General features: G+C 47.8%; 4 protein-coding genes across 4 annotated transcripts; all 4 read right to left on the bottom strand.

The window, feature by feature from the left end:
- Window positions 1–117: 117 nt before the first annotated feature.
- N7508_003592 (uncharacterized protein) lies at window positions 118–1,188 on the bottom strand (the record flags this gene model as incomplete). Its single annotated transcript, XM_058461658.1, has 1 exon — window positions 118–1,188. The coding sequence occupies one exon, from the start codon at window positions 1,186–1,188 to the stop codon at window positions 118–120; it is 1,071 nt and encodes a 356-aa protein (XP_058322235.1).
- A 110-nt stretch (window positions 1,189–1,298) lies between these two features.
- N7508_003591 (uncharacterized protein) lies at window positions 1,299–3,176 on the bottom strand (the record flags this gene model as incomplete). Its single annotated transcript, XM_058461657.1, has 1 exon — window positions 1,299–3,176. The coding sequence occupies one exon, from the start codon at window positions 3,174–3,176 to the stop codon at window positions 1,299–1,301; it is 1,878 nt and encodes a 625-aa protein (XP_058322234.1).
- A 592-nt stretch (window positions 3,177–3,768) lies between these two features.
- N7508_003590 (gamma-glutamyltransferase) lies at window positions 3,769–5,871 on the bottom strand (the record flags this gene model as incomplete). Its single annotated transcript, XM_058461656.1, has 7 exons — window positions 3,769–4,217; window positions 4,269–4,402; window positions 4,459–4,619; window positions 4,676–5,258; window positions 5,313–5,472; window positions 5,528–5,561; window positions 5,635–5,871. 7 exons carry the CDS (start codon window positions 5,869–5,871, stop codon window positions 3,769–3,771), a joined length of 1,758 nt encoding a protein of 585 aa, XP_058322233.1.
- A 5,115-nt stretch (window positions 5,872–10,986) lies between these two features.
- N7508_003589 (uncharacterized protein) lies at window positions 10,987–13,056 on the bottom strand (the record flags this gene model as incomplete). Its single annotated transcript, XM_058461655.1, has 2 exons — window positions 10,987–12,932; window positions 13,002–13,056. The coding sequence occupies 2 exons, from the start codon at window positions 13,054–13,056 to the stop codon at window positions 10,987–10,989; spliced, it is 2,001 nt and encodes a 666-aa protein (XP_058322232.1).
- Window positions 13,057–13,334: the final 278 nt, after the last annotated feature.

Genomic DNA, 13,334 nt, shown 5'->3' with positions numbered 1-13,334 from the left:
CCTCAGGGAACACAGCGCCTATTTGACGTCTACAGGGAGGTATATAGTGCTGACATGGTACTTAAATTGGGGTATCTTGTACCAAGGGGATTGATTATTCTGTTCCATGCAGTCCATTCACAGCCTTTTGACAGGGGAAGTCTCAAGCACCCAGTTGCCATCTTCCTCATGGGCGATTCCTCCACTATGAGCAGCTCTCATCATCTTGTCACTAGCGGGCGTCAAGTCACCCGTATTGTGATCCCAGATCCAACCTTCCTTGAGCCACATCCATGACAGGTACGCACGTAGCTCTTTATCTTGTGGCAAAACGCACTTCCACTCAGCCACAAATCCTATTTCTGTCGCACCGGTTCCCCGCCAGTCAGAGGCTTTCTCACGCAGTTGGTCGCGGCAGAAAATGCGCCAGCTGTCAAGAGAATAGGCTCCAACTCCAGGCAAATGCGCGACTTCCCAGGCAACTCGTAGATCTTCTTCGTCGATGCATTCGTCACGGCCAACATCTCGACCGTCCAGTTTGTGCGGATAGTGTAGTTTGCGATATCTCTTGTTTTTGTGTGGAGGGGTTGTAAGCCATGTTTGTGCAAGTGCAATGCATTTTCTTGCGCGCTGGTTTTGGAATCCTAAGCAACGTATCATCGACACAAATTCTGCCTCGTCTGCTGCTGCCATGGCCTCGATTGTTGGAAAGCGACCAAAGACCTGGAACAACACGGGCAAAGCAACTCCACCCCGTGTGCGATTCAGAAAAATAGTTGCAATGAGCAAACGAAACGGGTCGTGTGCAAGTTGTTCTTGGATGAGCCCGAAAGATGGCGCATCGATTGGCGGAAATGGCAGACAGGATTCGGCACCGGGTAATACTCTTGGAAAGTAAGGGGATAGTTTTGGTGGTTTGATACGGGGGGCTTTGTTCGACTCTGGTTTGAGGAAGAGTGTACTTTTCACAGGAGTTTGAGGGTTCTCGTTCATAGGCAGTGGGATACAAGGGGGGCTTTGTGGAGGACTCTCCGGGGAACTCTTTCGGCTAATATTTGAGGGAACTGATATGACAGGGAGTCTCGGTGTTAGATCAGGCTCGTCCCAATCAAAATCACTCGGAGCATCACTCAAAGAAGAATCTGACAGGAACTCTGGAGACAAATGAAACTCCTCGAGTAGTTTCCAGGCTTCAGGGGGAATAGACATATTGTGCAGCGAGGCGGTCGTTTCCAATTGGCTTTCAGGAGCTGTAGCCCGTAAGAAATACTTGGACTTAACCTCATCACCAGCAGTCACGGCTGGCAAATCATTGGTCCTTAAAAATCCACGTCCCACAGATTTGGGTCAGCGGGCAGAGGAGGATGAGGACTTCGAATCTCTTTGGAACTTTGTCGAGAGCTTGACGGCCGGATGGGCGTATTCATTTCCTGGGCTGGGTGTTCAGCGGAGATATCTGGTTGATGTTCACTCAAAAGACCGCCGGTTTCAAGCCTGCGCTGTTGTCTCCGAAGGTTCTTCTTCTTGTTTATCTCTTTCTTCAACTCTTTTGGCTTGGCAGGGCCAGAAGGAGGGGTTTTGGAAACTGAATGGATTGATGCACCTCGTGCATTGTCATGGAAGGGTATTTTGCGCGAGTTACCTTCACCGCTCCCGTCCAATTTAATCCCGCCCTTAGAGTGACGCCTCTTGCGCTTCTTATTCCTGTTCCTCTTCGGCTTCTTTTTTTCAAGAACCTCATCGGTGCTAGAAGTTTTTACGATGCATTTCATCGCAGTAGCAGGAGTATCTACAGCGGTCTTCGAGTGTGGGACCCTCTGAGTCGTAGCCTCATCCTGAGCATGTTCAGTTGCGCTTTCAGAGCGACCCCTCTTGCGCTTCTTCTGTTTCTTCTCTTCAGGAACTTCTTTTGCAATGGGCGTTTCAACGAGGCCTGTGGCCACCCCAATTGCAGGAGTAATTGTAGCGGTCTCTGAGCGTGGGGCTTTCTTAATCACTGCCTCATCATGAGCGTCCTGGACTGCGCTTTCAGAGTGGCGCCTCTTGCGCTTCTTGTGCCCAGCAGTCTCAGCATCATATTCGATGCCAGAGACATCCGAGATAGTGACTTTCCCGTGACCATGGCGCGCTGCACTGTCCGAGTGACGCCTCTTGTGCTGTCTTGAAGCCTGGATAGTGGTATGGTCATTTTTACCGGAGACTTTCACGAGTTCCTGTGCAAACAAGATATGACCACGGCTGACGCTCGATCGCTTCTTGTATGAACGCTTTGGGTGTTCTTCCTCTTCGTCATCAATTTCATCGCCAAAGGACGAGCCAGCATCGTCTGCGGCCACGATGTCACGTTCATCAAGATAAGTCTTTCGCACAAAATCCAGCAAGGCATCAACAGATCTATTGTCCATTTTGGCTGAGAAGGCCACCTTTCGCACGGAATTGGTGAATTGGCGCCTGGCTGATCGTACGATAGGCTGAACCTCCGAAGTCATAAAAGCGTGGGAGGCAATGAATTTCAGTACCGCCATCTGGCTGCCGGCACTGACCGAGGCGAAGATCTTATCTTCGGACGACTCCTCGGGGTCTTCGATCAGGGGCTGATCGAGAACTTGTTCGGGTCCTTTCATGGGTTTAACGGGGTTCATGCCATCTGTAGAGCCTTCCTCGGGGTTTTCATCGGACAATTTGCTGGAAACGTCCTCAGACTCGTTGTTGAGATATTTCTTAGACTTCTTTTTGGAGTTCTCCTTGGACTTCTTGTTGCGCTTTCTCTGAGACTCTTTCTTGGAATTCCTGGAGTCATTCTCGGAGTTTTCTTTGATATCTCCATCCAACTTTACGGTTGCACTTTTGACTTGCGGGGAGGCTCCCGATTTCAGTTTCTTGTCTTTGGTGATGGAAGTAGCAGCAGTGACACGAGTCGGCGAGGGAGTAGGGACTTGCGAAGACCTGGTCTCAATGCTTCGAGCATGACTAGGCGAAAGGGCCAGCGCGTCATGCAAGGCGTCAGTCCCGAACAGACTAGGTGAGCTGGAGTTATCCATCAGTTGGTCTTCATCACGGGAGCCTTCGCGACTTGTTTCTTCCGAGAGGATGTGGTCGATGGTTCGGCCGAAGAAAGCATCGTCAAAGGACTTGAAGGGGGTGGTATGAGGCGAAGGGGAGCGGACAACAACAGAGATATTGCTCAACCTCGCCATGCTGCAACAAGATCGATGTTAAGTCCAGGTTCGAGGTGTTTGTCTAAGAAAGCAAGCTCTCAAGGTTCGGAGACATGTCGCGGTAGAGGGTTGAGTGCGGGAACTGTGTTGTTAACCGGTCAATGGGAGTTGTGAGAGGTAAGAGAGGAGTGTCAATAACCTGCAGAAATTCTAAGAACAAATGCGCGGTGTTGTTTTTCTGGAGCTTCGGAAGCAGTTTGTCAAATGCGGAGACGCGGGGATTGAGTTTAGAGAGGGACGCGACGTGAGCTGGTGGAAGAGAGGTTGAGATCAAGAGAAACGCGTTACGGCATGAGACCAGAAACAGCTCGTGTAAACAAAGGAAAAGGAAAGAAGAGAAAAGAGGGAATAAATAAGATAATGTAGATGTGTCGCATGGAAAAAGGGAAGCTACAGAGTGCACGGGCCATCTCAGTGCGATCTATAAGGAAGTTGAGGCTGGAGACATTCCACGTTGCATTATTGATTATGAAGACGATGGATTCTATTTACTGTGATTTTTCTGAATACATATGTACACTTTTCTGGTGTATATGATACTATCTAATCAACATGTACAGTAGATTGCCGTCTAAACAGAGTATCCAGCCGAATTGAGCTGTCTCGGCTCACCAGCCGCATCGAAAGTACCGTTAGGCAAGACCCGGATGAGTTGAGCAGTGCTCTGACCGGGAGCAACCCATGTGACATTGTGTCCTCGGGCCTCCATAAAGGCAACCGTGTCGTTGTTATAAGCATATTCGAAGCTGACCTGGTTGGGAACCAGTTGATCATGCAAGCGAGGTTTGGCCAAAGATTCAGCGGCAGAGAGGCCTTGATCAATGGAGTGGATGATGTTCTGCACAGTGGCAGTGATGATGCGGCTGCCTCCTGCGGATCCGGCAATCAAGAAGAGACTGCCATCAGGCCGAGTGACTATCGCCGGTGTGATGGAGGAGAGAGGGCGTTTTCCGGGTCGGACGTAGTTTGCGACAGAGGGGATATATCCGAACTGGTTTGATGAGCCGGGGATGGAGAAGTCTTGAGAGGATTAGCCGAGTTCATTCTTTTGACCGCGAGGCTTTCAGGTACCATTCATCTCGTCGTTCATAATAATTCCTGTTTCTGGAACCATGACATGACTGCCGAACAAGAGGTTGATTGTGGTGATCACTGAGACTGCAAGACCAGTGTGGTCAGCGGCGGCGATGTGAGAAGTTCCAGGTCTGAGATGAGGTATTAGCGAATGGTTGGTGTATCATGGGCGAAACATGGGACGTACGTATCCAGGCTTTCCAGTCCAGATGGGTCATAAGCAGACACATTCTGGGTTCGGACATCAGAGATCTTGGATCTGATTTCGTCGATCGTAGACTGAGCAAGCATCTCCGTTTCATACTGGGCCATACCCTCAACAAACAAGGGATCGCCCAAGTTAGATCTCTGCAATTCTTGTTAGTGGAATACAACGACCCACGAGAGGGACCAAAACAACATACCTCTCCATATCCAAATCGCATCGCCTCATCCATCCGATGAGTGCTCAAATGAATATCCTCTTGAGTCGAAAAGAGATCCTTATATGTCCCCAAAATCTTCAAGATACTCATAGCAACTATGCCACTAGACGGGGCAGAAGTACTGGTAACCGTATACCCACGGTAGTCAATCTGCGAGATATTCCGGATAGCAACAGTATAATTACTCAAATCCTCCATCGTCATAGTTCCATTCTCACTCTGCAACGCATTGATCATAGTCTCGGCAATGGGACCTGTGTAGAATGCATCCGGGCCACGCTCCGCAATAGCTTCAAGAGTATCTGCATACCGGCGACGAGTAATAGTATCACCAAGTCCGAGTCTCGTGCCGTTCGGGGCAAAGTCAATTGCCCATGTTGGGTTTTTGGACAAGAAGTCTTCTCCGTCGCCCACGGCCGATTTCATATATTTAACCAGGTCTGCTGTCACCGGGAATCCTTCGCGGGCAGTGCGGATAGCTGGTTGCATGACTGTCGACCACGGAAGGGAACCGTACTTCTTGTGGAGGTGCTCGAGGCCTCGGACTTCACCTGGTACTCCACTGATATAGTTGTTAGCGTCGCTGAAACCCACACTCTGACATCCCATTTCTTACCTGGCGAGTCCACCATAGATAGATGCGTCCTCATTGTTTTTGTACATGTCCTCAAAGGCTGCGGCTGGGGCTGTCTCCCGGAAATCGATGAATTCATAAGTACCATTTGGTGACTTCACAAGCATGAAACCACCTCCACCAATCCCGCTATGATACATCCCTGCAGCCGTTAGCTATCAATTTCTGGGAACGGCCACTTCAAGGTCTTGACTGACCAATAACACCGATACAGAACTCCGTTGCGACCAACTGCCATCTTATCAGCAATAGCCCACCAAATCATAGCGGGCCCTAGAGTCTCGGCTCACAGAGCTATACTCACCGCATCAGCAGCATTTCCTCCCATCTTCAACATATCAGTTCCATGCTTCGAACATATAGCACTCTCACTCGCAACAGCTCCAAGCTTCCCAGGAGCGATATGGCGATGGGATTCATGGCCGCCATTCGGATCTCTCTCCGAAAGCTCCAATGGAGATGTGGATGCTCTAGGTAAATGTATCACAATCACCAGCAGCGATAGAATTGCCAAAAGACCGAGTCTCATCGGCTGCAACATAGTTCTAATAATTCTTGAGCGATTTCTCTGCTCAAAGGGGTGCTGCGCGATATTTGTTGTCACAGAAGTGGCTGGCGAGACCAGCGAAGGCTACAAGGTAACATCAATATATAATTTTCTCTGATAGTGAGGGGAAATGCAGCGTCGAGAGGGGAAAAAAGAGCTATTCACCTGTTTCTCCACATCTTGCCCGCTGATCTCGCAGGGGTGTTGCATGTCAGTCTCGGACAAGATCCAGATTCGTCCAAGCGCTTTCGTGTAGGACGGCGATTTCCAGATCAAGTTGTTAGAACTCCGGATCGAAGGATCTCGTTCTGATTAAACACCGGGGATCAGTTTGGCGGTGTGGTCTGTAAGGGGGTGATATCTATCTACAATGCGACCCCGCTGATAAGCGGCCATAGAGCCGCGAGATATAAAGTTACTCGGCCTTTGATTGTTAATCAGTTACGCTGTGCCACCTCTTATCTTTGTTCAAACAACTTTGTGTTACGGGGTTTGTTTCCAGCTTCTGGAAATACAATCAGCTCCGAGATCGCCTTTGCTGCCTCCACTAACGTGCAGGTTTTAAGCTCGGGCAAGAATCGTTCCCGGTTATCTTCGACTCAGATTCGAAATTGTATTTGTAAACGGCGGACCTGTGAAGTACTGTGTCGAGTGAAATTTGCCGTCTTAAGAGTAGAACCCGACATAAAAGACCCGGCTTCGCTGCTCGCCCTTCCCTTCTCTCACTTTTTTTTTTTTTTTTTTTTTTTTTCCCCCCCTACCTCTCTCTCTTGCACTCATCGCTACGCCCCCGCAATTTCGTACGCCTAATCGGACAAGTTGGTTGTCTCGCCCGCCCCTTGCGCCTTCTTGTTTTTGGTCGCAAGCTACGGCTGACCCCTTGTCGCCTCCCCTAGAGCTCTTGGGATCGGGATAATTTAGCCAAACTATATAAATCATGTCTCAGAAATATTCTCTTCCGATCTTCCATGCTCTAGGCGCTACGCCCAGACCGTCTTATAGCAAAGTTGCCGCTTCGATAATTATCTGAGACTCGTTCTTAAATCCTATAGTCTAGAACTAACTACTATGACCCAAGGCTACGGGGAGATGACAGCCTGTGAGCAAATCCATTTTGCGTCTCGCACTGCCGAGAGCCTGGCATCATCACATTTGCTGAACATTGTGATGTGCCCTTGTAGACGTCTCCTTGGCCAAGAAAGATGACTGGCTGACCCCTTCCTGCATTGTGTATTACCAGGCTATTTGTCGTAATGTAGTTAATAGATAAAGATTGACTTTCCAAAAACGTATACTGTTCGAAATAAGTTGATTCTACAAGGTACACTCTTGTCCAGGAGCATGAACTGCATTAAATCAAGGCGTTTCTTATTCCATAATACATGCATAAGCTCACGGAGCTCGGCTGGCACTACCATACGTTTCAAGGGCTATCAATCCATTGGGAGCCATCACATAGTGGCGGCCAAGTTTGCGCATGAACGTAGACATGATCTAGAGACGCAACGGTGAATTTAGAGGGTAACGGTGACATATAGTTGAAACTCACCTTCAGGTGGATGTTATTATCATCCACAATACAGACATGCAAACACTTTTGATGCAGTTTTGTATGATTTCAGGCCGGCCGAGAGACGTGGCAGGTGCAAGTGAGCGTCCACACACACACACACACACACACACAGAGAGAGAGAGAGAGAGAGAGAGAGAGAGAGAGTCCTGATATGCTTGGATGTCCCTGCTGTGCCAAGAGGGACAACGTTTGTGGAGGACTGGCTTAATAAAACGAAATGGCGTCAGGTTGAAGCGACGCCTGATATATTTTCATGATTCTGTCAGCGGCGTCATCCAGACTCTAAGGTCCAAATCTGTCTGTGTAGTTAGTAAAGGCGTGCATCGATGGAAATGGTTTAATGTACAGTTGTGACACGCGAATGATGCTTGCGGGGAAATGGTCAGGTACATACTGACATCGTGGCCAAGCGACTAAAAATGCCCTCAGCTTCATATGCGGGCATACAGGTCTACATTGACCCTCTTGGCTCTTGTCTTCTTCGTTGGTCTTACGACCGCCGCATTTCATCAATGCGACACTAGTAAGCCACTACTTCACACGAATTGGCTCTCACACTCGCAATGTACAAATGCGCCTCGATGCTAGGATTTGGAATGAGAAAAGAATTCAAGTCACGTTAGGATCGAAGCCAGCCATACAAATCTGGAATATTTGGCAAGTGGTCAACTCTAGTTCGCTTCGGGCTTGTGGCGGTCTCCGAGGCTCAAGCAATTGCATATCAACCAATATCATGGGAGGGGCCAGGTCCACTCTTGGACAGCGGAGTGTGATTTCTTGTCAAATGCTCGCGATTGCATGATGGCTTACAAAGACGCGTAACGATAAAAGGTTCTCCGGAAGGTGAGGGTTCTTTGGTATGGCCGTAAGCGGTAAGAAAAGCCGAAGACCACTTAGATGGGTTATCGAAATCGAGGTTCACAAAGCCGTGGACTTGGATACGAAAGTTGTGACGAGACTCGGGGAGGGGTGATAAGTATATCACGTCGTACTCTTTGTCGTTTCGGTGGTCGATGATATCTTGTTTGATGTGATCGATGAAGTAGATCTCACTTGTGCCGGTTATTAGACGTGGCATTCTCAAATGAGAGGATGCAGCAAGGCTTGAGGCTGAGTTGAGAGAATCTTGACGTAATAGTATGGATAGACAAAGGTGGAAAAGTTGAAGAGTAGAGAGGCAGATAAAGGGGTAAATGTATGAACTTAAACCATACCACCAATGTGGCAAATATGTGCTGTTCGTTTGACAACGGAAACTTACCGACATAGACACCGCAACTAGATAGATGACTGAAGCTGACCACTATGACTCGAATGCAAGAAGAAGAACTTGCCTTGATTTATGTATATTTTGCTGAATCTACGCGCCTACGTATGCACAGTCAAAGATGGCTTGACTCCTAGTTTTTTGTTATGATGACAAAAGAAGATGTACTGACTGTTGCATTGTTATAAATGTGACGGGAAAACAAGGCACAGGGTTGACACCATCCCTATTAGAGGAGGGTTTTAGGTAACAGCAATTCTGTAACGGTAGCTTCTTCCGTATATGTACAGTCATGGTTTCTGTCGTCATCGGGGGCCAGCAATCAAACCTGGTCGGATTTTCGGGCCACGGCAAGAAAGCAACCCACTACACGTCAGCTTAAGGTGATGATTTGATATGCCGGTAGAAACAGGAAAATGACCTGCTATTCTACGGGAGCTGATCTACTGTGAGCTGAGCTGAGAGTATCCTGTTCATAATATTGTCTGGAAGAGTGAGGGGGATAAAAGTGCGTGCTGTAACATAAGCTGTAATCAAACAGAAGGGATTATGACAAGATAAATGGTTATGATAGCAGATTCCCGGAAACAGGGCTGGTATTGCTTAATCGCAGACATTGTAGGTTATGTTCATCCATAGTAGGCACATACGCATTAATAAGGACATCTAAGCATATTCTCGTTCGTGCCCGACTCACATATTCTAGGTATGGACTAATGCATATAATTCGAAGCCATATGATACCCCACCATCCTTGATCTGCCTGACAAATCTTATAAGAGTGAAGTCATTCTCGTTTGATGACTGACCGCGCCCACTTTTCCCCTTCCTCCTGATCTCCTTTTTATGTTTAGGTAAATTCGTTTCTAGTCTCTCTTTATAGCCGCCCACCCTAACGCTCCGAAGCAGCATCTCAGAAGACAGTTTCACCTGCTTTGGCCCTACCTACTACCAAAAATGTCTACCCTTCAAAATCAGAACACCAAGTCTCAAGGAGTCAAGATAGATAGTGGTCAGACTGGACTGGCAAAGCAGGAAGTCTCAAACGGTGTTGTTCCTATACATCAATCATTTTCTTTATCTCCATCCAAATTGCAAGCTAATACGTGATATGAATAGGTGGCAAATCCATTACTACACCGCGTGGGTCCAATGATTCTACAAGAAATGACAGTCACACCAAACCCAATGCCACCGAGCAAGCGGATATCCACGATAACTGCGATGCTGATTGGGAGGTAGTCAGCAGCGCCCAGGATGGCGAAAAAGATAGCAGCCAATCGTTCCATGGGCATACAGGACATTTTAGCTTTGATGTGGGTTGGGGTAAACGGAAACATCGACTGTATTCAAGTGATTGGAGCATTGGCCATCATTATCACCAACATCATGGTGATAAACATGACGAGGAAGGTAGTAAATGACAGGGGTACTAATGCGTGAAACCTATTTCCCTTCAATGGTGGTCTCAAAGTATAATGAAATTAAACAGGAGAATGCCAGTGTGCGTCCGCGCTGCCTAGGGACAAATTAATTATCTGATGGAGATAAGACGCTCAGATTTAAAAGCACGAGTTACTCATATTCAGTGCTCTATCTCTCTTTATTTATCCATCTTTTTTTCAGGAATAAAAGCTTAATTCACCGTTCTAATATGGAGCCAATGTATTGCTGTCTTGGTAAAAGAAAGCATAAAGGGCCACTTCCCAGCTTCGCCATAATGGTGGAAATTCCAGCTTGTATGCGTCTATAAACGCTAACATCTTTTTTCTACGCTGACTATATACTCCTACACGAGATGACCTCGTATTCAAAAAAATGTTTCAGCTCAACTCATCACAAACGTTTCCCTTCGGCCAACACGAGTCAGCCAAACAGACGGGGGCAAGCCAGCAGGAAAAAGCAGCGCAGAGGATTCTTTAATTGTGCTACAAGTAAACTTACTTTATTTGTGGAAGCGCCAATAGTGCAAAAACCTTGTGGCCGACCCTATAAGTGCTTGCTTTATGACATGCGGTCCTACTATTCCCCATACACTATGTAAGCATAGATTGAAAGTTTGCCATTAAACTCACGACTCTTCGGTGCTTCTAATCTAGGAATTAGTATTTAGGATCTAGCCGCATTCATGTTGGGAGCGACATCAATTATAGCTCAAGTAGGCAAGCGACAGGGAGCAGGTAGTAAAATCACCGCTAGTGCCCTCAAGCTACGTAGTTGGATGGTCGTTTGGTATTGACTCTTCAAAGGTGATAATAGCATATTCAATTCACAGGTCACAGTATGGTAACGAAATGAAATCATCCCCACCGTAGCCACAAGCCCTGGCAACAAATTCAAACTCATGATCGTTTCTGCAAATTGGAAGGTCTGACCATTCCTCCTTCAATATGCGCTGACACTCTCCATCGCCTGCTTTCTCATCCTCTTTTTTAGCGGCGTCGAACATTTCCCGAAGCACTGCCCGGCAGCCCACCTGCGTCCCAGCGCGTCGCAGGTAGTTCTTAGTATCTGGTGGCCACTCGCTCCGATCGTTATAGCACCACTCGAGATTTTCTGCGGTGGGAACCTTTTTCGCCTCAAGACACTCCACGGCAATTTTGAAGATATTTACAAAGCCTTTTCGAAGTGATTTGTTGGTTTCGAGGTTGTGTCGCACATCGGGCTCGAGGTGCTCCAGCTTGAAGTCGTTGAGCTCTACCCAAAGGCCGCCATCATCAATATCATCCTGCATAAGGTCGTACGTAATCTCGCCCTGAAAGCGCAGAGAGCTCCTCATTCGGGCGGATAGAAATCCTTCCACGCACTCTCCGCATGTACACCCGTATCGAAGGCATGCTTTTTTCAACCCCCCAGCATCCTGCCCGTACAGCAAGGAGAGAGAGGACACTGCGGTGTCAGGGTTTCCTTCAAAGTGATCTGATATATTCAATATCCTGGAAAAGCCATATTCCTTTCGTGTTCGCATTTTCTCTAACTTCTCCTGCAATGCTTCCAGCGGGGTATACCCGTCAATGTCACGAGTCGCTTTCCAGGAGCCGGCGTGACGGACATTCTCAAGTAGCCACCGTGTACTTAGGGGCTTAAACTCGCAAGCTGTAAGATGCAAAAGCGTGGCTTCAGAGTTGGTCAATCGATCCCAGCCAATCTTGTCATCAGCATGAGTGACGAAAAAAGCTTGGAGTTCCTCGTCCGTCAGAGTGAGAGCTGCATGATGCAGTGGCATCGCATCACGGAGTCTTTCTAATTTCGGTTCCTGTACCTTAGTAAACGGATCTGATTCATAGATAACTTCGAGTTCTTCGGCCTCAAGATCTTCAGCATGGCTTCTACGCGGGTCGAAATCAGAAGCCGCCGCGAGAGCGCGAGACTGATGATGGAGATCGAACGAAAATGCCAAACAGTGAGATGCTCCGATTCTGCGAAAACCGCACGATCGCCAAAAGTCAATAGCACCGGCTTCAATTTGAGCCCGTGTCATCAAGCGTTCTTCTGCGGATTTGCCCACTAGCTGCGATTCAATATCAGCTGTTAGATATCCAGGACTCACTAGAGCATGTAGGGTCCATGCTCGCTCAAAGACCTCATTGGACCCGTAGAAAATATCTGCATGTTTGCCGTCTGGCTTATCGTCTAGGCAGAACTGTTTGGCTTTTTCCAAAAGTAAAGACACCATCTTCCGTCCCAGCCCTTTCCGACGTAGTTCCAGTACTGTAACATGAAGTTTTTCAATTAGGAAAAGAGGGCCATGATCAAGTTCGTTTCCCCACACACCAGTTCCTCTTCGCACTGGATGATCCTTATACTTGGTCTTGACTGTTCCATATCGATCAAAGACATGGAAGGCCACATGGCACGTTTCCTCGCTGGGCTCTTCCATCTTTTCCCAGAATTTAGAGCGCATCTTCTCTCGATGAATATACCGAGCTAAAGCGGTGGCGACAACGATACCATCGCAAGTGCATTTGGCGACAAAGTTTTTCATACAGTTGAACTTGCCGATTTGCTCATCGATCCAAAAAAGTTGAATTGTCAGGGTTCGTGCCGCGTCACCGGAAATGTTGTACTCGTGCTCTTCAATGTCCCGTTCACAGTCCAAATCTTCGCTTTCAGCTTCGCTCTCATCTTCCCTCCACCAATCTTCTTCCTCGGAGTCATCGACTCCGTTGTATTCAGAGTCATCCTCTGTCGACTCATCGGCTTCAAAGTCTATTCCTGATCATCGAAAAAATGTCAGTATAGCTCAAACCTCTTATGTGTTAGTGAGAGGGAAGGAGAGCGCACTGCTCCGCTTGAGGGATACTCGGTCCCCAGCCATTTTCTCCTCATCATTTTCCATTCTTATTATCAACCTTGCTTCCTGGTCTAATGTAGGCGAGGCTTTTTTGAGGTGGGAGAAGAAAGGTAGGTGGGCAGAGAGACAAAAGTGGTATCAGTCAACAAGTGAGGGACTTCATGTTGTACTTAAATAGGAGGCTGGCCTGTGATATAGGTGCCTAATATGGATGACTAAGGATACTGTGTACTTCCAAAGCTATTGGTTCTTCTCCTCCGAAAAAAAGTACTACTTCCTGGGCAGCGATGCAGAATAGATCGGGCGGCTCGGGATGGGGGCGG

This window comes from Penicillium antarcticum (assembly GCF_028974205.1).
Source record: "Penicillium antarcticum strain IBT 31339 chromosome Unknown utg000003l_segment0_segment0, whole genome shotgun sequence".
NCBI classification, from domain to species: domain Eukaryota; kingdom Fungi; phylum Ascomycota; class Eurotiomycetes; order Eurotiales; family Aspergillaceae; genus Penicillium; species Penicillium antarcticum.
The sequence above is the reverse complement of the archived record's forward strand: the minus strand, read 5'-3'. Positions and strand labels throughout refer to the sequence as shown.